The 23,313-nt window shown below is 48.7% G+C and overlaps 1 protein-coding gene across 1 annotated transcript; it reads left to right on the plus strand.

The window, feature by feature from the left end:
• The first annotated feature begins 4,947 nt into the window (after positions 1-4,947).
• Positions 4,948-22,438, plus strand: TSTD2 (thiosulfate sulfurtransferase like domain containing 2). The gene is made up of 10 exons (XM_056848935.1): positions 4,948-5,041; positions 7,919-8,127; positions 8,816-9,261; positions 9,381-9,489; positions 10,894-11,019; positions 14,413-14,518; positions 16,514-16,632; positions 17,430-17,588; positions 19,687-19,825; positions 22,209-22,438. The coding sequence occupies exons 1-10, from the start codon at positions 4,948-4,950 to the stop codon at positions 22,436-22,438; spliced, it is 1,737 nt and encodes a 578-aa protein (XP_056704913.1).
• Positions 22,439-23,313: the final 875 nt, after the last annotated feature.

Raw genomic sequence — 23,313 nt, forward strand, 5'->3', positions numbered from 1 at the left:
TCCAATTTGGCAGCCATCACCACCTCCTGGGGCAGGGAGTCCCACCATTTAACCACGCATTGTGTGAAGAAATACTTCCTTTTATCAGTTTTGAATCTCCCACCCTCCAGCTTCAGCAGACGACCCCGAGTTGTACCATTACGTGTATCCCAGGACGGGGCCCCCACCCCGTGTCCCGGGGCTTTCCCCCCACCCTCCACTTACCAGACAAGCCCCTGCTGGCTTCAAAGTGTGCCTCTTCCCTACAGGGACCCGCAGGCCCAGAAGACGACGGGGGAAGGGAGTCGGCGCCGCAGAAGACGGGGCGCAGCGGTCCAACGCCGGTGCCAGGGATGCGTCTCCAAAGGAAGCCCGCCCTGCCCAACAGCTGATAGGCAGGCGGGGCGGGCCAGGAACCGCTGAGCCGCCCGCCCAGCAATCGCGCGGCTAGAGGGGAGGGGAGGCTTTAGCCTCCCAACCATTGAGGGCAAGGGAAAGGGGGACCTAGCCATTCTCCATGGCGGGGGGGGGGGAGACAGCGCGCCCGTTCGCCAGCTCTTTCTCGCGCTCTCTCTCTCAGGTGCGCTGGCTCCGCAGCCCAGCTGCTGGCACGAGCGGGCGCGAGAGCAGGGGCTCCGAACCAAGTTCGGAGAGCTGCACTCAACGGGCCAAAGAGCCGCATGCAGCTCGCGAGCCGCAGTTTGCCTACCCCTGTAATAGGGAATACGATGGTATGAATTAACTTGATCTTGGTTGCCAGTGACACATCCTTACACTTATGAATATTTTCTAGTTCCCTCATGGCTGCCCTTCCCAGTCTTCTCATATTGTGACCAAAATACAATAGCCTCAGTTGAGTCATTTTAGTTTCTGAGGTCAGTTCAGGCTTGATTTGATCTATAACCCTCTGATTTGTTTTTTTGTTTTATTTGGCAGTCCACGGTATCCATAACACTCTCCTCCAATACCTTGGATTTGCCACTCTCTAAATGCACATTTTCCCCATCTGAATTCTCAGAACTCTGCATGGGGGCTTATTGTTGAGTTTTGAGAATTTGGATAGGGAAAATGTGCATCTAGAGAGTGACAAATCCAAGGCAAAACCTCCCAGGCATAAATGGATGACAATAAGCCCCCTTTCAGAGTTTTGAGAATTTGGATGGGGAAAATGTGTATCTAGAGAGTGGCAAATCCAAGGCAAAACCTCCCAGGCATAAGAACATAAGAAAGGCCCTGCTGGATCAGACCAAGGCCCATCAAGTCCAGCAGTCTGTTCACACAGTGGCCAACCAGGTGCCTCTCGGAAGCCCACAAGCAAGACGAGTGCAGCAGCACCATCCTGCCTGTGTTCCTGTTGGCATAAATGGCCAACAATAAGTCCCCATGCAGAGTTTTGGGAATTTGGATGGGGGAAATGCGTAGTTAGAGAGCGGCAAATCCAAGGGGGATGCACGGGGGCTTATTGTTGAGTTTTGAGAATTTGGAGGGGGGGGAAATGTGCATCTAGAGAGCGGCAAATCCAAGGCAAAACCTCCCAGGCATAAATGGCCCTAGAAATAAGCCCCCATGCGGAGCTTTGCGAATTTGGATGGGGGAAATGCGTAGTTAGAGAGCAGCAAATCCAAGGGGGATTCACCGGGGGTTATTGTTGAGTTTTGAGAATTTGGATGGGGAAAATGTGAATCTAGAGAGTGGCAAATCCAGCCCTGCTTGGGGGCTTATTGTTGGCCATTTATGCCTGGGAGGTTTTTGCCTTGGATTTGCCACTCTCTAGGTGCACATCTCCCCCATCCGAATTCTCAGAACTCTGCACGGGGGGGGGGGGGGGCTATTGTTGAGTTTTGAGAATTTGGATGGGGAAAATGTGTATCTAGAGAGTGGCAAATCCAACTCTGCTTGGGGGCTTATTGTTGGCCATTTATGCCTGGAGGTTTTTGCCTTGGATTTGCCACTCTCTAGGTGCACATCTCCCCCATCCGAATTCTCAGAACTCTGCATGGGGTGGGGGGCGCTTATTGTTGAGTTTTGAGAATTTGGATGGGGGGAAAATGTGCATCTAGAGAGCGGCAAATCCAAGGCAAAACGTCCCAGGCATAAATGGCCCTGGAAATAAGCCCCCCATGCGGAGCTTTGGATGGGGGAAACGCGTAGTTAGAGAGTGGCAAATCCAAGGGGGATGCACGGGGGCTTATTGTTTTTTGAGAATTTGGATGGGGGGAAAATGTGCATTGAGAGAGCGGCAAATCCAAGGCAAAAAGTCCCAGGCATAAATGGCCCTGGAAATAAGCCCCCCATGCGGAGCTTTGCGAATTTGGATGGGGGAAACGCGTAGTTAGAGAGCGGCAAATCCAAGGGGGATGCACGGGGGCTTATTGTTGAGTTTTGAGAATTTGGATGGGGAAAATGTGTATCTAGAGAGTGGCAAATCCAACTCTGCTTGGGGGCTTATTGTTGGCCATTTATGCCTGGGAGGTTTTTGCCTTGGATTTGCCACTCTCTAGGTCTAGGTCAATGGTTCCCAACTTTTTTTTGACCAGGGACCACTAGGACTTTTTTGTTCGGCGCAGGGACCTCAAGGGTCAAAATAAAAATTCCGAGAATTTGAAAATAAACTTTAATCATATCTGTTAGTTAAACATAAAACTTAGAATAAAATTCGAATATATATATTTTATAATAGAGAACTTTTAATTGAAAATATTAATTTATGTTGGGTTTATAACTTTGTTTCGCGGACCTTAATTTAGTTCTCGCGGACCCCTGGGGGTCCACGGACCCCTGGTTGGGAACCAGTGCTCTAGGTGCACATCTCCCCCATCCGAATGCTCAGAACTCTGCACGGGGGAGCTTATTGTTGAGTTTTGAGAATTTGGATGGGGGAAATGTGTATCTAGAGAGAGGCAAATCCAACTCTGCTTGGGGGCTTATTGTTGGCCATTTATGCCTGGGAGGTTTTTGCCTTGGATTTGCCCCTCTCTAGGTGCACATCTCCCCCATCCGAATTCTCAGAACTCTGCATGGGTTGGGGGGGCGCTTATTGTTGAGTTTTGAGAATTTGGATGGGGGGGGAAATGTGCATCTAGAGAGCGGCAAATCCAAGGCAAAACGTCCCAGGCATAAATGGCCCTGGAAATAAGCCCCCCATGCGGAGCTTTGCGAATTTGGATGGGGGAAACGCGTAGTTAGAGTGGCAAATCCAAGGGGGATGCACGGGGGCTTATTGTTGAGTTTTGAGAATTTGGATGGGGGGAAAATGTGCATTGAGAGAGCGACAAATCCAAGGCAAAAAGTCCCAGGCATAAATGGCCCTGGAAATAAGCCCCCCATGCGGAGCTTTGCGAATTTGGATGGGGGAAACGTGTAGTTAGAGAGCGGCAAATCCAAGGGGGATGCACGGGGGCTTATTGTTGAGTTTTGAGAATTTGGATGGGGAAAATGTGTATCTAGAGAGCGGCAAATCCAACTCTGCTTATTGTTGGCCATTTATGCCTGGGAGGTTTTTGCCTTGGATTTGCCCCTCTCTAGGTGCACATCTCCCCCATCCGAATTCTCAGAACTCTGCATGGGTTGGGGGGGGGGCGCTTATTGTTGAGTTTTGAGAATTTGGATGGGGGGAAAATGTGCATCTAGAGAGCGGCAAATCCAAGGCAAAACGTCCCAGGCATAAATGGCCCTGGAAATAAGCCCCCCATGCGGAGCTTTGCGAATTTGGATGGGGGAAACGCGTAGTTAGAGAGTGGCAAATCCAAGGGGGATGCACGGGGGCTTATTGTTGAGTTTTGAGAATTTGGATGGGGGGAAAATGTGCATTGAGAGAGCGGCAAATCCAAGGCAAAAAGTCCCAGGCATAAATGGCCCTGGAAATAAGCCCCCCATGCGGAGCTTTGCGAATTTGGATGGGGGAAACGCGTAGTTAGAGAGCGGCAAATCCAAGGGGGATGCACGGGGGCTTATTGTTGAGTTTTGAGAATTTGGATGGGGAAAATGTGTATCTAGAGAGCGGCAAATCCAACTCTGCTTATTGTTGGCCATTTATGCCTGGGAGGTTTTTGCCTTGGATTTGCCCCTCTCTAGGTGCACATCTCCCCCATCCGAATTCTCAGAACTCTGCATGGGTTGGGGGGGGGGCGCTTATTGTTGAGTTTTGAGAATTTGGATGGGGGGAAAATGTGCATCTAGAGAGCGGCAAATCCAAGGCAAAACGTCCCAGGCATAAATGGCCCTGGAAATAAGCCCCCCATGCGGAGCTTTGCGAATTTGGATGGGGGAAACGCGTAGTTAGAGAGTGGCAAATCCAAGGGGGATGCACGGGGGCTTATTGTTGAGTTTTGAGAATTTGGATGGGGGGAAAATGTGCATTGAGAGAGCGGCAAATCCAAGGCAAAAAGTCCCAGGCATAAATGGCCCTGGAAATAAGCCCCCCATGCGGAGCTTTGCGAATTTGGATGGGGGAAACGCGTAGTTAGAGAGCGGCAAATCCAAGGGGGATGCACGGGGGCTTATTGTTGAGTTTTGAGAATTTGGATGGGGAAAATGTGTATCTAGAGAGTGGCAAATCCAACTCTGCTTGGGGGCTTATTGTTGGCCATTTATGCCTGGAGGTTTTTGCCTTGGATTTGCCCCTCTCTAGGTGCACATCTCCCCCATCCGAATTCTCAGAACTCTGCATGGGTTGGGGGGCGCTTATTGTTGAGTTTTGAGAATTTGGATGGGGGGCGGGAAATGTGCATCTAGAGAGCGGCAAATCCAAGGCAAAAAGTCCCAGGCATAAATGGCCCTGGAAATAAGCCCCCCCGTGCGGAGTTTTGAGAATTCAGATGGGGGACAGGTGCATCTACAGAGCGGCCAAAGCTCCCAGGCGCAACATCCCCACCCTGCCTCTTGGAAAAGGCGACGATTTGTCCGCGGTCCCTGCAGCGAGGTGTTCCCAGGGAGGAGCCGGGAGGCGGCCCGGGGTCACGCCGAGACATGCTTTCCCTTGGCCGGCCGAGCCAGCAAACCCAGCCGCCTGCCAAGGAGCGCACGGAGGCGGACCCGGGGCCGGCCGGGGACCGAGAGCGCTGCACCAGGTCACAACAAGGGGCCCTTTGGCTGCAAGGGAAGGGAAGATGCATTGCAGAATATATAAGAGAGGCAGCAAAGCCGGTGGGGTGGGAAGATCCCAACTGCGAGCTTGGGCTAAAACTTTAGGAAAAGCGCCTGAAATGCAGCAGAGAAGCCCAGCAAAGGAGATCTGTCCTGCCCGGGGGGAGGCGGAAGGGCTGCCCGGGTGTATTTAGGGCTGCCAACCTCCAGGCGCTGGTGGTATGAATGAACTACTCGCTCAAACTTGAACAGTAGCAGAAAAGGGCAAGAGTCCAGCCGCCCCTTAAAGACTAACCAAAATATATATTTTTTAAATGATAATTTTATTTTTATAATTAGGGGGATACAGGAAGGAAAATACAGGGAGGGGTAAAAACCGTTTAAAACACAAAAGCAATGTAGCATATCAATTAAAAAGGTAAAGGTAAAGGTCCCCTGTGCAAGCAGCGGGTCATTCCTGACCCATGGGGCGACGTCACATCCCGACGTTTTCTAGGCAGACTTTTGTTTGCGGGGTGGTTGGCCAGTGCCTTCCCCAGATCAATAAAACAATGGGCTTAATCAAATACAGTGCCGTATGGCAAGCATGAATGTTCATCAAGTAAAATAGAATATATCTAAATGTATCGTTATAATTATAAAACTATAAAAATCAATCAAGTTGTCTAGCTATTGGCTAATAAAAGTATGTTTTGCCGTTCGAAAACCCAAAAGTGACGTAACAAATGGTTGGGACAAAATAAATGAAACATTACCTATTACTTATTCTAGTACGAAAATATTTTCTGGTAGGGTATGAGGTTTTGTGAGCCACAGCTCACTTCTTCAGATACAGCTTTCACACCCGTATATAGTAATAGGGAATATGATGGCATTCTTCAGATACATTCTAGCTGTCTCTGAAGAAGTGAGCTGTGGCTCACGAAAGCTCATTCCCTACCAGAAAATATTTTTGTTAGTCTTTAAGGTGCTACTGGACTCTTGCCCTTTTCTACTACTGCAGACAGACTTAACACGGCTACCCACTGTGAATTATCAAACTTTACAGTAAAGCTGCAAAATTAAACAGTAGTTGGCTCTGCAATATATCACAGTTTGCAGAGCCAACTACTGTTTATTTTTGCAACCTCCAGGCACTAGCTGGAGATCTCCTGCTATTACAACTGATCTCCAGCGGACAGAGATCAGTCCCCCTGGAGAAAATGGGTGCTTTGGCAATTGGACTCTATGGCGTTGGAGTCCCTCCTCTCCCCCAAACCCTGCCCTCCTCAGGCTCCGCCCCCAAAACCTCCCGCCGGTTGCAAAAAGGGACCTGGCAACCCTATGAGATCTCCTGCTATTACAATTGATCTCCAGCGGACAGAGATCAGTTCCCCTGGAGAAAATGGCCGCTTTGGCCATTGGACTCTATGGTGTTGAAGTCCCTCCTCTCCCCCAAACCCCGCCCTCCTCAGGCTCCGCCCCCAAAACCTCCTGCCGGTTGCAAAGAGGGACCTGGCAACCCTATGAGATCTCCTGCTATTACAATTGATCTCCAGCAGACAGAGATCAGTTCCCTTGGAGAAAATGGATGCTTTGGCAATTGGACTCCCCAAACCTCGCCCTCCTCAGGGTCCGCCCCCAAAACCTCCCGCTGGTTGCAAAGAGGGACCTGGTAACCCTAGGCCTTTTGCACTAACTGCTGCCCACTAGCCAATATGCCCACCATACTGATCTCTCGGTGTCTCCGACACAACAACCACCCAGAATGAGGCTGTGGTAGGGTTGCCAACTCGAGGTTAGGAAATTCCTGGAGTTTTTTGGGGGGGTGGAGCTTGGGGAAGGCAGGGTTTACAGTGCAGTCCTCAAGAGAGTTACTCCATTGCCAAATACCGAATGGAGCGGAAGTAGTTCATTCTACAATATCTGATAATAATCTTAAAACAAGTCTTAAAAGTAAACAAATCTTTAACATAGCAAAAATACATACGTTTATACTTGAACCTGCATACTATAACTGCCTTGCACAGCTTACATAACACTGTAGAAGAAAAAGAAGAAGAGTTGGTTTTTATATGCTGACTTTCTCTACCACTTAAGGAAGAATCAAACCGGCTTACAATCGCCTTCCCTTCCCCTCCCCACAACAGACACCCTGTGAGGTAGGTGGGGCTGAGAGAACTGCGACTAGCCCAAGGTCACCCACCTGGCTTCGTGTGTAGGAGTGGGGAAAGAATCCAGTTCACCAGATTAGCCTCTGCCGCTCATGTGGAGGAGTGGGGAATCAAACCTGGTTCTCCAGATCAGAGTCCACCGCTCCAAACCACCACTCTTAACCAATACACCACGCTGTATTAAGTTAATATACTAATATTGTTTGCTAAACCTCTTAACCAATATATCTAAACAATAAGTAACACTTCTTATTTATCATTATTAAGTCTAATATAGCTGCTCCAGACCTTGAGAGCCATTATAAGAATGTGGCTCCAGAGGAGAACACATGAACACATGAAGCTGCCCTATACCGAATCAGACCCTCGGTCCACCAAAGTCAGTATTGTCTACTCAGACCGGCAGTGGCTCTCCAGGGTCTCAAGGTAGAGGTCTTTCACATCACCTTTAACTGGAGATGCTGGGGATTGAACCTGGGACCTTCTGCATGCCAAGCAGATGCTCTACCACTGAGCCACAGCCCTTCCCTAACAGATGGGTTTCAGCCGTTGGCAATGAGGATGCTTCCAAAACTAATCCACAGCTTTAAGAGTGGGATTGGCTGTTTTTGCCATTCGTTTCTTAAAGGACTTTTCATTCTTCTCTATCTGAGATGTTCCCATGTGACTGTAAATCCCTGTTTTGGGACTGTCTTGCCTAGGTCTCCAAGAAAACCTCATGCCCAGCTGCAGTGACGTAGCCATGATCTCTTCGCCGGCCTTGCCTGATGGAGACGACGAAAGAGACGGCTGCGTTTTGACGTTTGCAGACTTGGAGCTGAAAGAGCATCTTCCGTTCCCCTCCAGAAGCCACCTGAAAGCCGAGTTAGATGCCAGGGCCAGGAAGAAGCATGCATCTGCAAAGAGGAAGGTATTGGTCTCGTTGCCTACCCCACAGGGATGTTGTGAGGGTAAAACAGAGGAGGGGGGATCCACTTGGCACCGCCCTGAGGTCCTTAGAGGAAAGGCGGGATAAAAAAGGAATACCAAAGAAAGAAATGCCATCGCAACATACGAACCAGTTCGCTGCCCTGAAAACTGCAGTGCAAGTCAGAATCCTGAGCCCCGTTGGGCTCCCATAAAAGACCCTCTCAAAGGACACTGCCTTTAAGAACAGACCAAGGCCCATCAAGTCCAGCAGTCTGTTCATACAGCGGCCAACCAGGTGCCCTGATTGGGTTCAGAGACAGCCTGGTGTAGTGGTTAAGAGCAATGGTTTGGAGCGGTGGACTCTGATCTGGAGAACCGGTTTCGATTCCCCACTCCTCCACATGAGCTGCGGAGGCTAATCTGGTGAACTGGATTCGTTTCCCCACTCCTACACACGAAGCCAGCTGGGTGACCTTGGGCTAGTCGCAGCTCTCTCAGACCCACCTATCTCGCAGGGTGTCTGTTGTGGGGAGGGGAAGGGAAGGCAATTGTAAGCCGGTTTGATTCTCCCTTAAGTGGCAGAGAAAGCTTCAACTGCCCATTTCTCTGTGTTACACCTCTATCAGAGAGAGAGGACATTTGTTTTCCTGTGTAAGTTGGCCCACCTCTGAGCGTCTCCGGTGTTGTAGTTGGGTCTGTCACGTGAGTTGCAAAACCCTCCACGACCGACGAGCCCTCTGTGGCCGCTGTTAACATGGCCCTCCCTCTCTTTACCCAAACTCCTCGTTGCCCAGCTTCCTTTGTCCCCCTTCCAGGCCTTCGCTCTCTTTGTCAAGGCCAAGGAAGCGGTCACCGATTCTCGCTGCCCAATGTCCGCTTGCCAAGGGCCGGTTCACTGGAGATGCTGCCAACAGACCTTCAGAGACCTGGTGGGCATCCACCGGCACGTGGCCGCCCACCATTTTGCCGACGTGGGGCAACAGACGGCCGCCATCTTGAAGCAGATAGCCGCCGAAGCGGACGCCATAAGCAGCCGGTTGCCCGCAGACAAGCCGCCGAGGCCCAAGGGGCCCCCGTATCGACCTCAGGAGACGCTCCCAGACATAAGCCATATCGGGGCGGACGAATGGATGAGGTTTGTTTCCCGATGGCGATCGCGTACCGAGAGGGTAGCCCCTTACAGGAGAAACCGCTCGGATTCTGAGTGGAAAACACAGTTTTGCTGACTGCTTTTTTCGTGTGTGTGTTCCCAAGTGAGGCGGGACAGGTTCTGCTCTTCTACTGTTACTGCGAGGTGGCTGATCCTGAGGGACTGGGCCTGTGGCAGAAGGCTTTGTGTCAGCACCTGCACCTGAAGGGGAAGGTAAGAGGAGGTCCCCCGTGGCTTCAGCAGGCCAGCGGGGTTCTGTTTCAAGCAGATGGGTTGGAGCAATCCCCTCTCGGAGAACTTGGAGCGGTGGACTCTGATCTGGAGAACTGGGTTCGATTCCCCACTCCTCCACATGAAGAGAGCTGGGTGACCTTGGGCTAGTCACAGCTCTCTTAGAGCTCTCTCAGCCCTACCTACCTCACTGGGAATCAGAGGAGCATTCCTATTATATTGGGTGCGGTGGAACACAGGCAGGATGGTGCTGCTGCCGTCGTCTTGTTGGTGGGCTTCCTAGAGGCACCTGGTTGGCCACTGTGTGAACAGACTGCTGGACTTGATGGGCCTTGGTCTGATCCAGCAGGGCCTTTCTTATGTTCTTATGGGTGTCTGTTGTGGGGAAGGGAAGGCGATTGTAAGCCAGTTTGATTCTTCCTTAAGTGGTAGAGAAAGTCGGCATATAAAAACCAACTCTTCTTCTTCTGTTCCTGGGAAAGAAGAAGAAGAAATGTTTACAAAAGCCAAAATTGCTGCTTCTGAGGCAAAAGGCAGAGAGGGACCGGTTATTTTCAATAGCCAGCGAAGATGGGAACAGAAAGAGGGCATTTTTAAGTAGTTGGAAAGAAAGCTTAATATGACATAAACCATTTAAGTATTCTACTCTTAAAAAGAGTTTGAACAGCTGGCTCTAGAGTGTGGTGTGAGGCCCCCTAAAAAGGGTCCATTTTCTGTTGTCTTTTAAAAATTTTAAATTAATTCTTTAATAAAGCCAGCATGGTGTAGTGGTTAAGAGCAGTGGCTTCTAATATGGTGAACCGGGTTGGTTTCCCCACTCCTCCACATGCAGCCTGCAGGGTGACCTTGGGCTAGTCACTGCTCTCTTAGAGCTCTCTCAGCCTCACCTGCCTCACAAGGTGTCTGTTGTGGGAAGAGGAAGGGAAAGAGATTGTAAGCCAGTTGGTTCTCCCTAAAAGGTAGAGAAAGTCGGCATATAAAAACCAACTCTTCTTCCTCTTCCTCTTCCACTACCCTTCTTTGTTCCTTATTTCCAGCTGTCAGTTGTACAATGGCTCCATTATGCTATGATTGCTAAGGCAGCAGTCACTTGCATGCGTTTACCTGGGAGTAGGGCCCATCAAAATCACTAGCCTGTATCCTACCCCTGCTCCGTAAAGTTGGAAGCTTCCCTCCTGTCGAAGAAGACTTCTTCCAACTCAAGTGGCTCTGTCAGCCGCTGGCGGAAGAACCACTCAGGCTGGAAGAAGGTTCCGCAGGCTGGAGAAAGGCAGCCTTCTTTGGTAAGCGGAGTGGCAGGATACATGCCAGTAGGGCTTACTGTCAAGTAGACACCTATGGAACACCGCTGCCCACCTTATCCGGAACTTTGCTCTTGGTTTCCAGGTACGAATCGCTTCTGAAGGCATTAACGGAACCGTGGGCGGGAGCACAAGTGCGACCCGCCTTTATGTGGACACGATGCTTTCGCACCCGCTCTTTAAAGGCGTTTTGACAAGGGACGATTTCAAGGTGAGAAGGCCAATTCAGATTCAACACAGGTTGATGTACACACACCCAGAAGCATTGTTCGTTATGCATCAGATTGTGCGAGCAACTGTCCATGTGGCAAGACTAGGGTTGCTAGGTCCCTCTTTTGGGGGCGGAGCATGAGGACGGTGGGGTTTGGGGAGGGACTTCAATGCCATAGAGTTCAATTGCCATAGCGGCCATTTGCTCCTGGTGAACTGATCTCTATCGGCTGGAGATCAGTTGTAATGGCAGGAGATCTCCAGCTATTTCCTGGAGTTTAGTAACAAAAAAGAACACAGAACCGTGGCCAATAAATAGCTCAGAATATAAAAATATAATAAACTTATCTAAAGAGTAGGATTGGAGACATACAAAGTCTAATACACAAAGCAATAAGAGTAGAAAACCTCACTCGTAGGTTAATATATCCAGGCCACTTACGACCAGAGACAATCCTCGAGGGCAATTAGATGAAGCGCAGTTAGTATCGAGAATGGTCAAACATAAATCAGAGCACTTCTTTAGAAGCTGGACTTTCCTTTTCGCGCTCTGATTTATGTTTGACCATTCTCGATACTAACTGCGCTTCATCTAATTGCCCTCGAGGATTGTCTCTGGTCGTAAGTAGACTGGATATATTAGTAGTATTCTAACCTGCGAATGACCTTTTCTACTCTTATTATTGCTTCGTGTATAAAACTTTGTATAAAACTTTCCTACTCTTTAGATAAGTTTATTATACTTTGAAATTCTGAGCTATTTATTGGCCGTGGTGCTGTGTTCTTTTTTGTAACTAAACTCCTTACAGCACGAATTCTGGAGTTTGGTAACCCTAGGCAAGACCCACAATTTGGGTTAAGAATTTACATCAAGCCACACAAAATATTAGATAAAAATATTTCATAAGGTTTATTTCCGGATGTGTTTTTTATAACTTTGTGTATTTATGGCCACTGAGGAAGGCCTACTCAGGCGGAAACACGTCTGGTCAAGCATTGGTCATTTATTGGTTCTCGTAGGTTATCCGGGCTGTGTAACCGTGGTCTTGGTATTTTCTTTCCTGATGTTTCGCCAGGAAAGAAAATACCAAGACCACGGTTACACAGCCCGGATAACCTACGAGAACCAATAAACTCTGACCTTGAAAGCCTTCGACAATATTGGTCATTTACATTGTTTGTATATCAACTGCGCATAAGAATTTTATAGCTGGTTTTTATATGTAGCCTGTATTCCAGGCCCTGTGTTTTTAACAGTTTTACAGTGTACGACTTGCAATAAATGTATTTATTTTGTTACGTTGTATAGTTTGTAGCTCAACCTTTGAAGCCCTGTCTACGTATTTGGTTGAGTTTCCCTCCTGCTTTTTTTGTTATTCTAGCGTATTGGACAGTGCCTGAGACGTCATCACTGATGACCATGTTCCTTCCATGCCTGCATAATTTTGGGCCTTAACAAAAGGCATATATGATAATGCTTTTTAAAATACTTCCCCTGGCAGACGTTTTTGATCAGTTGCTTGTAAACTTGGAAGGCTGTAAGAGGGGAGTGGACATGTTCATGGAGGAAAGGGGTATTCATGGCTACTAGTTAAAATGGCTACTAGTCATGATGCATAACCTCTCCAGGATCAGAGGAGCGTGCCTATTATATATACAGGCAGGATGGTGCTGCTGCAGTCGCCTTGTTTGTGGGCTTCCTAGAGGCCCCTGGTTGGCCGCTGTGTGAACAGACTGCTGGGCTTGATGGGCCTGGGTCTGATCCAGCAGGGCTTTCCTTATGTTCTTAAATCAGCAGCCCTTAAAAAACGAACTCTTGCAAATCTATCTGCCTCCTCTCTGAAAGCGAAGCGTTCCATTTTTTTTTTACGCTTCACACTTTAAAAATGCGTTTAAGTTAGGGTTACCAACCTCCAGGTAGTAGCTGGAGATCTGCTTTTACAACTGATCTCCAGCCGATAGAGATCAGTTCCCCTGGACAAAATGGCTGCTTTGCCAATTGGACTCTATGGCATTGAAGTCCCTCCCCTCCCCAAACCCTGCCGTCCTCAGGCTCCACCCCCAAAATCTCCAGGTATTTCCCAACCCAAAGCTGGCAACCCTAGTTTCAGTTCTTTGGTTTGTTCTTCGAAGGGCCCTCCCCACCAGATGCTCTGCCGCTTCAAGAGTGGGTTAAATGGGCTATGTGACTTCAAATGTCAAGTTACGACGATCGATTTTGGTACCTTTCTCCCCACTGGGAAAAAAAGATGGTCTTAGCTCCCCTGCAGGTCTTCTGTGGGAGGGAATTGTGTTTGTGGGCCGCAATTTTCTTGCCTTCCCCCCTGCCACAGCAGCCTGAAATGCCCCCCTGAAACCAGGTTTTCTGGGGATTTTCCTGTTGTTATTCTGTCTCTCACAGCTACAATAAACCTACCATTAAAATTATGGACTGGTCATTTCTTCGTCAGAGGGCAAATAGGCAAATTTAGCAGGGGATCAAATACTTTTTCCCCTCACTGTAAGTGTTTGAAGGGCTGTCGCTTAGAGGAGGGCAGGGAGCTGTTCCTGTTGGCAGCAGAGGATAGGACTCGCAATAATGGGTTTAAATTGTGGGTGGAAAGGTAAAGGTCCCCTGTGCAAGCACCAGGTCATTCCTGACCCATGGGGTGACGTCACATCCCGACGTTTCCAAGGCAGACTTGTTTGCGGGGTGGTTTGCCAGTGTCTTCCCCAGTCATCTTCCCTTTACCCCCAGCAAGCTGGGTCCTCATTTGACCGACCTCGGAAGGATGGAAGGCTGAGTCGACCTTGAGCCGGCTACCTGAAACCAACTTCCGTCGGGATCGAACTCAGGTCGTGAGCAGAGCTTTTGACTGCAGTACTGCAGCTTAACACTCTGCGCCACGGGGCTCCAGCTGGATGTTAGAGAATTTTTTTTTACAGTAAGAGTTGTTTGACAGTGGAATCAGCTCCCTAGGGAGGTGGCGAGCTCCCCCTCACTGGCAGTCTTTAAGCAGACGCTGGACAAGCACTTGTCAGGGATGCTCTAGGCTGATCCTGCATTAAGCAGGGGGTTGGACTAGATGGCCTGCATGGCCCCTTCCAACTCTGTGATTCTAGGATTCTGTGAACATTACTCACGGCCCGAATTTTGAAGAGAGCTAAAAGTGACTTGAGAGAGGCGCCGTACTTCCTCTGGTTAATATATACTTCTGTTTTTCAAGCATTACAGCTGGTCAAACAGGTGTTGAAAGAGACAGAACAGAAAGATGCTCATCTGCTTACGGGAGAGTTACTTTCAGGGGCGAGCAGCTTTCTTTCGGGTGGCCTTCGACTCTAAGAAAGAGCTATTGTCTGAACTAAGGATCATTTGATAACGTTCTCTCATTTGTCCATTCTCCCCGTGTCTCAGACTAGCGCAGGTGGAGCTCACTGTTTTCCAGACCTTCGGGTTGGCGTCTTTGAAGAAATCGTACCCCTGGGGATCAACCCAAAGAAAGTCTCCTACAAAGAAACTGGTACGAAGGACACCCCTTGTCCACTTGAGAAGGAACGAGAGGGGGGAAACGCGGTCAAAGAAAATGGCTGCTGCGCACCCAAGTTAGACTAAAGCCACAGGAATCCCTCACGATAAACGGGAGCGCCCCGACGCCACGGTGCCCAATTTAAGCATGACGCATCTGGCTCCTGGTTTTTCTTCACTTTAACCCAGAGAAAATAAAGACCTCATTTTCTCTAGTCGGAAGGGAAACAGTAGAGTGAATGTGGGCGGGGTGCCAATGTGGGAACACCACCTCCAGCCACTGGAGCGGAAATGCTCCACCTCCAACATGGCCCATCTAAGCCCCCCATCCTCCCCCTTGGGCAGGCTTTTTTCTTTTCCCTGACGAGCCGCACTGTAGCATTACAGAGTGGCTAAGGTTGGAAAGGGAAGGGGAAAAGAATCATAGTCGGAAGGGGCCAGACAGGCCAACCCCCTGCTCAACGCAGGATCAGCCTAGAGCATCCCTGACAAGTGCTTGGCCAGCATCTGCTTAAAGGCTGCCAGGGAGGGGGAGCTCACCACCTCCCTAGACAGCCGATTCCACTGTCGAACAACTCTGGAGGTTGGCAACCCGAGCCTCCAAGCATGATTGTAACTAAGACAAAAGTTATTTAAAAGAGCTTGTTGGAGGAGCTCAAACGTTCCCTGGCTTATTTTTGTTGCAGCTCTCTGTTTTAATTACTTGTTTTACTGATGCATTGGTGTGGTGGTTAGGAGAGGTGGACTTTAATCTGGAGAACCGGGTTTGTTTCCCTGCTCCTGTACATGCAGCCTGCTGGGTGACCTTGGGCTAGTCACAGTTCTTTCCGAGCTCTCTCAGTCCCACCTCCCTCACAGGTGCCTGTTGTGGGGAGATGAAGGGAGGGTGATTGTAAGCTGGTTTGAGACTCCTTAAAGGCAAAGAAAATCGGGGTATAAAAACCAACTCTTCTTCCTCTTCTTCTTGATGATTTTTTTTTGCTTTGTATTTAGCGGTGTTCAAGTAGCATGCATTTAGTAGTGAGAGCCAGCATGGTGTAGTGTTTAAGAGCGGTGGTTTGGAGTGGTGGACTCTGATCTGGAGAACTGGGTTTCATTCCTCACTCCGACACATGAGCGGCGGAGGCTAATCTGGTGAACTGGATTTGTTTCCCCACTCCTCCACACGAAGCCAGCTGGGTGACCTTAGGCAAGTCACGCTCTCTCAGCCTCACCTAACTCACAGGTAGGTGTTGTGGGGAGGGGAAGGTGATTGTAAGCCGGTTTGCTTCTTCCTTAAGTGGTAGAGAAAGTCGGCATATAAAAACCAACATAGAGGAGGGTGCCGAGTTGTTTTCTGTTGCCCCAGAAACAACGGGTTGAAATTAAATCAAAAGAGTTTAGACATTAGGAACAATTTTCTAACAGTGAGAGCGGTTCCTCAGTGGAACAGGCTTCTTCGGGAGGTGGTAAGCGCTCCTTCCCTGGAGGTTTTTAAGAAGAGGTTAGATGGCCATCTGTCAGCTGATTCTATAGCCTTAAGCAGATGATGAGAGGGAGGGCATCTTGGCCATCTTCTGGGCATGGAGTAGGGGTCACTGGGGGTGTGGGGGGGAGGTAGTTGTCAATTTCCTGCATTGTGCAGGGGATTGGACTAGATGACCCTGGTGGTCCCTTCCAACTCTATGATTCTTCTGGTATAATGGTTTAGGTTCTGGGAGACTGAGGCTCAAATCCCTGCCCTACCATGGAAGTTCACTGGGTGACTTGGGGGCCAGTCACACACTCTCAACCTAAGTTACCTCACAGGGGTTATTGTTGTGAAGGATAACATGGAGGAGAGAGTGTCAGAACCCACTTGGAGTCCACAATGGGGGGGGGGAAGTGAGGTATAAATATCGGAAGAAATATATTGTTATTATCTGCCTTGGGGTCCTGACTGTGTCAGGGGAAGGGTGGGTGTGTATAAACGCTTCAAATAAATAAAATATCTTAAAAATTTTATTTGTAGGAATCCATTTGACTCCAAAGGAGTTTCATATAGAAGTGGAGAAATATCTTTCTCAGGGTAATAAAGCACAGAAGGACACCATTTTGCTGGACTGCAGGAACTTCTACGAAAGTAAAATAGTAGGTGATCCCCCCTTTTTTTTCGCATTTTTTTCAGGTACAGCTAGTCAAACAGATCTTCTCACCCGGACATATGTGCAGCCAGTTCACATAAGATGTCATCTCCTTAGGAGCGCATGGGGTTGCCACAAGACTGAGGGCTGAACTGGTTGCACACTGTGACGTCTGGGACTCTGGACACCTTAGAATTAAGTTTTTTTTAATTGTTGGGAGCTCCAGACATGGAATTCCCAGTGTGTGTCTGCTTCGGCCCTCAGGGTTGCACACAAGGGGTTAAGTTTGTGAACTGGCTCTTCAGAGGTGTCTGCAAGGCCTCTTTGGTCTTTTATGCATGGCTGTTTCACTCGCGGTCACCCCTCCGACGACTTTGGGTCTTTGTGTTGATCATGCATGTAGTTTCTGACCGTCAGAGGTTGCCTCGCTCTCCCCCTGCGTTTCCCCGTGCTTTAACATAACATAAGAAAGGCCATGCTGGATCAGACCAAGGTAGGGTTTCCAACCTCCAGGTACTAGCTGGAGATCTCCCGTTATTACAACTGATCTCCAGCCGACAGAGATCAGTTCACCTGGAGAAAATGGCCGCTTTGGCCATTGGACTCTATGGTATTGAAGTCCTTCCCCTCCCCAAACCCCGCCCTCCTGAGGCTCCTCCCCAAAAACCTCCTGCCAGTGGTGAAGAGGGACCTGGCAACCCTAGACCAAGGTCTTCCAATGCTCCAAAATACTTCCCCCCCACACACACACACATTGGAAAACTTTGGAGATAAAGGTATGTTTTTCCCCCTCTTGGGCTCTAGGGGCATTTCCAAGGCTGTTTGGCTCCAGACATCCGGAAATTCAGCTACTTCCCCAGCTACGTCGACGAGAACTTGGAAATTTTCAGAGGGAAACGTGTCCTGATGTACTGCACGGGGGGGATCCGTTGCGAGCGCGGCTCGGCCTACCTCAGAGCCAAGGTGATTAGTCTTAGAGAAACAGGGTGCGCTTGAAAGAATCGGCAGGCTGGGGGATGTGACTGGAGCAGTCAAGCTTTTTGTAACGCCAAATACGTGACTCTGCAAATCAAAAGTTATGAAAAACCACTTGAAGAAGAAGATGAGTTGGTTTTTATATACTGAATATTGTCGAAGGCAATATTATATGCTAACTTTCTCTACCACTTAAGGGAGACTCAAACCGGCTTACAATCACCTTCCCTTCCCCTCCCCACAGCAGACACCCTGTGAGGTAGGTGAGGCTGAGAGAACTCTAAGAGAACTGTGACTGGCCCACGGTCATCCAGCTGGCTTCGTGTGGAGGAGTGGGGAAACAAATCCAGTTCACCAGATTAGCCTCTGCCACTCATGTGGAGGAGTGGGGAATCAAACGCGGTTCTCCAGTTCAGACTCCACTGCTCCAAACCATCGTTCTTAACTGCTACACCACACTTGATCCATTGAGAAATGCCAAGTCATGGCTACCAATCGAGGCTTCCCAAATGTAGTTATGGAAAGCTTTTTAGTTTAGAGTTCTGGATTCTTTTTAATGTTCTGCTTTTTTCACTGGCTAATTTTTTACTCTTTCTCTTTCTTTGTGAAAATATTTTTACCCCGCCTTTCCCTCGTGTTTTAAGAAGGTTACAATTCCTTTTAGCGACTGCCTGTGTGACTGTGGAGACAGGGTAGTTGAAACTAGAGCCCCTGATCCTCTTTTGTAAGAAATGGGAAGCAGAGAGAACCCGATGGATTTCGCCTGTTTTAGTAAAGCACGGCCTCCCATTAAAACTTTAGATGATATCGTTTCTTTATCAGATCTAGGCTCAGATACTGAGAAAGTACATCAGATAGCGAGAGACCTAGCACATGTAATGGCCCTAAAGCTATTACATTGCTCTGATAACGTAGGTTTACCCTGCACCACAGATGGATAAAATCTTTTATTAATTGTGTTTATTCTAAAATTGTAAAACTGTTAATTTCTTTGTTTCTTTGATTCTCTATATTATGAATGTTTAAGACTTTGTCAATGAGCAATAAAGATTTATATATTTGTGTGTGTGTATACGTGTGTATATATGTGTGTGTGTGTATATATATATATACACACACACACACACATATACACACACATATATATACATATATATATATGTATACACACACATATGTGTGTGTGTCTATATATATATATATAATTATAATTATAAAGTGCAAATGCTAAACTAAAAACATCCATAATACAATAAAACCCCATTATCTCCCCCCCTCTTCCAAGAAAATGCCTGCAGCTCAATCCCTATTAAAAGCTTTAGTAAATAAGGCAGCCCTACAAGCCCCTCCTAGAGCCCCGTGGTGCAGAATGGTAAGCTGCAGTACTGCAGTCCAAGCTCTGCTCACGACCTGAGTTCGATCCCGACGGAAGTTGGTTTCAGGTAGCCGGCTCAAGGTCAACTCAGCCTTCCATCCTTCTGAGGTCGGTGAAATGAGTACCCAGCTTGCTGGGGGTAAAGGGAAGATGACTGGGGAAGGCACTGGCAAACCACCCCATAAAACAAAGTCTGCCTAGTAAACGTCGGGATGTGACGTCACCCCATGGGTCAGGAATGACCCGGTGCTTGCACAGGGGCCCTTTACCTTTTTACAAGCCCCTACTAAGAACCTCTAAGGACAGTGCCTTCTTCACCTCCTCAGGGAGGCCTTTCTACAAAGTGGGAACTATTATTGAAAAAGAGCAGGTTTTGATAGATACCGCCTTAAGTGGGTGGGTGGGTGGGGAATGACAGCCAGACCTTGGCAGCTAGAGGACTGTAATTGACCCAACTGAGGCAAATGAATGTAATTGACACACATGGGATCTCCTCTGTAGTCTGTATTCTTGAGGGATCAACAGCAGCTCCTTCCAAGTGGAGGCGAAATCCAAATTCTTGATCTTATAAGGGCATGTTCTCGGTAACGTCCCAGACAAGGAACTGATTTGTATAACCCATTTTTCGAGATTATTAATTCCTAGATGGAGCACACCCAGTGTGTCAGGCTTTCCTAAACCTAAAGGTTGATTGGTGCTGTTTTGACACAGGGCATATGCAGAGGAGTGTACCACCTCAAGGGCGGCATCCACAGGTACTTGGAAGAATTTCCGGACGGGTTCTATCGAGGGAAGCTTTTTGTCTTTGACGAACGGTACACCATCTCCTCCAATGGTGATGTGATTTCAGGTGGGTGATTCTCCCCTTCCAATGTGGTACTTCATAGAATCATAGAGTTGGAAGGGACCACCAGGGTCATCTAGTCCAACCCCCTGCACAATGCAGGAAATTCACAACTACCTCCACCCCCAGTGACCCCCACTACATGCCCAGAAGATGGCCAAGATTCGTTCCCTCTCATCATCTGCTTAAGGTTATAGAATCAGCATTGCTGACAGATGGCCATCTAACCTCTTCTTAAAAACCTCCAGGGAAGGAGAGCCTACCACCTCCTGAGGAAGCCTGTTCCACTGAGGAACCGCTTGAACTGTTAGAAAATTCTTCCTAATGTCTAGATGGAAACTCTTTTGATTTAATTTCAACCTGTTGTTTCTGGTCCCACCTTCTGGGGCAACAGAAAACAACTCGGCACCCTCCTCTATGTGACAGCCCTTCATGTACTTGAAGATGGTTATCATATCCCCTCTCAGTCTTCTCCTCTTCAGGCTAAACATGCCCAGCTCCTTCAACCTTTCCTCATATGATTTGGTCTCCAGACCCCTCACCATCTTCGTTGCCCTCCTCTGGACACGTTCCAGCTTTTCTACATCTTTCTGAAATTGCCCAAAACTGAACACAGTACTCTAGGTGAGGTCTAACCAGAGCAGAGTAAAGTGATACCAGCACTTTGTGTGATCTGGACACTATACTTCTGTTGATACAGCCCAAGATCGCATTTGCCTTTTGGAACATTATCTGCTTCCTCTAAGCTCATGTTCTTAAAACTGTGGTCTGCAGCGAGGCATTACTTCCTGATGTACTTTGAGATGGTCCCAGCGGTGGAAGCTTGCTGCCGCTTGCCCACAAAACTGGATCAGGGCCGTTAGGATTTTCAGGTGTACATGTTCAGTGTTGCATGGATACACCTGAGAAGTATTGTGTGTGAAGCCTTCCGAAGTGTTTTTAGCAAGATGTGAGGGATGCCTCGGTTTGCCTCTAGGCCAGCTACAAATCCTCATGTATCCTCACAACATCCCCCAAAGGAGGACATAAAATCCCATTTTGGTGGCAAAAAATTGGGCTCGAGAGACAATGATTTGTAAGAGACTCCACCAGTGATTCCACAGCTGCAAATATATGCTTGAAAGGCCTGTGGATAATGCCTGGTGAAGACTCAGAAACCAAATTTAAACGGTGGAACTCCCTGCCCCAGGATGTGTTGATGGGTGCCAACTTGGAAGGCTTTGAGTGGACATGTTCATGGAGGAGAGGGCTATTCATGGCTACTAGTAAAAATGAATGCTAGTCATGATGCATACCTATTCTCTCTAGTATCAGAGGAAAATGCCTATTATTTTAGGTGCGGTGGAACACAGGCAGGTTGGTGCTGCTGCAGTCGTCTTGTTTGTGGCCTTCCTAGAGGCACCTGGTTGGCCACTGTGTGAACAGACTGCTTGACTTGATGGACCTTGGTCTGATCCAGCAGGGCCTTTCTTATGTTTTTATGTTATGTTATGTTCAAATGATGCAGCAGGATAAGCAACATTGTACGCAGGTTGCAGAATCCAGCTTTGTGTGTGCAGAATTTAATTAAGCAGGTACAGAATTCCAGTTATTCCTAAAGCAAAGAATGCCCAGTGCTGATTTTAGCTCAAGGGGGAAAAGTGATTCTATAGATATGGGGTGGGGGTGGGGGTCTACAACTGTGTTGGCTGTGAGGCCAGCAGAGATCACAAATCAGACTCTTCCCTGCCCTCTTTTCCTCAGGCCACAGTTCCTGGCTCCTCTGCCCATTGGAGAGAACTCAGTGATGGGATAAGAGAGCCAGCATGGTGTAGTGGTTAAGAGCGGTGGTTTGGCATTGTGGACTCTGATCTGGAGAGCCGGGTTTGGTTCCCCACTCCTCCGCATGAGCGGCAGAGGCTAATCTGGTGAACTGGATTTGTTTCCTCACTCCTCCACACGAAGCCAGCTGGGTGACCTTGGGCGAGTCACACTCTCCACCTACCTCACAGGGTGTCTGTTGTGGGGAGGGGAAGGGAAAGAGATTGTAAACCGGTTTGATTCTTCCTTAAATGGTAGAGAAAGTCGGCATATAAATCCACCTCTTTTTTTCCCCCTCCTCCTCCTCTTTGTCCTGAATAGGAGAGACAGATGATGCTTCCCTCACAAGTTCTTGGGTGCATGTAGGGAACTTGTGGGTTGGGGGGGATCCTGTCACTACATGCCGGATTTCAGAAATTTTCATGCCAGGCTTTGGGGATACTCAGAAGCAGCATGACTCTTGCCGCTTCTGAGTCTCCCCAAAGGCTGTAGCGGGTCATCGGCAACCCCAAATAATGGCTGACCACCTAGACAGATCGAAACTTATTAACCCCTCGCCCACCTAGGATCTTACCCTTTCTTCCTCTAGCCTGCCGCTACTGTGGGAGTCTCTGGGACCAGTACCAACTTTGCTCCACCCGGCCCTGCCGCCAGCTCGTCCTGACATGCCCACAGTGCCAGCGGAAAGGGCTGACTGCCTGCTGCCCTGTCTGCCAGAAGAAGGCCCCCCTCCTGGCCCCAAACCTTTCCGGAGAAGCCTTCAAAGAGCAATGCGAGTGTACGGAGATGCGGCAGCAGGTGCCTGTAGAACGCGTTTAACACAGAGCTCTGGAGCCAACCGTGGCAACAACAGAAATCTCTCTGTACGGATGTCAGCTTCGGAACCCGATCCCTAGATATACATTAATGGGATTTGGGGGGCAGCTGGCTCCTTTAGGCAGCTTTGCAGACCTCTGATCTAGATAGTAGTCAGGGCTTCAGTGCAACACTAGCTTACTCCTAGGAGTAAATTAATGGTGCGCACAAAACAAAAACACACCCATCCACACACGGTGCTATGCAACTGTTTCCTCATGCGAGGTGACCATCCTGGCTTGCCGTCTGATACAGAGCGCTGCCCACGCTTTCTGCAGCTCTGCTTAGTAAAGCATGAGTAGGAGCACTGGGTAACAAGCCAATTTCATTGGGACTTAAAGAACATCCAGGAAGCAAGATGCACAAGCCTTGCGGGTGGGCTGATGCATATTTGCACGGTCGGGAAGCCACGATGGGCCTTGGCTTCCTGGTGAACGCACATCATGCCTTCTACGGCCAAGTACATGCTGGCGTACTTGCTGCTATCTACCTGTGGATTTCACACTCTTCCCCAGGTACATTCTGTACAGGCAGGAGATCTGCATGGCCCTCTTATCATTGTAGAAAAGAGCCCTGCAAGAGTGTACCACTTACACAATCCTCAGGCTGCCTCTGCCCCACCCACCCGTTTCCTAAATGCTGGAAAAGAATACTGGGTCAGTAGGCCCTCCAGAGCTAGAGAATGGTATGGTCTTTTGTGTCAGCTTGTGAGGGCCAGCTGCATGGAATAAGTGCACCCAGCACAAACAAACTCCCCACCCGAACGTGGTGTCAAATGTTCTTAGGTTTGTAAAGTGCCACTCTGGTGGTTGCCTAGGGCGAGTAAGATTCTTGTCCAG

This window comes from Euleptes europaea, chromosome 4 (assembly GCF_029931775.1).
Source record: "Euleptes europaea isolate rEulEur1 chromosome 4, rEulEur1.hap1, whole genome shotgun sequence".
Taxonomy (NCBI): domain Eukaryota; kingdom Metazoa; phylum Chordata; class Lepidosauria; order Squamata; family Sphaerodactylidae; genus Euleptes; species Euleptes europaea.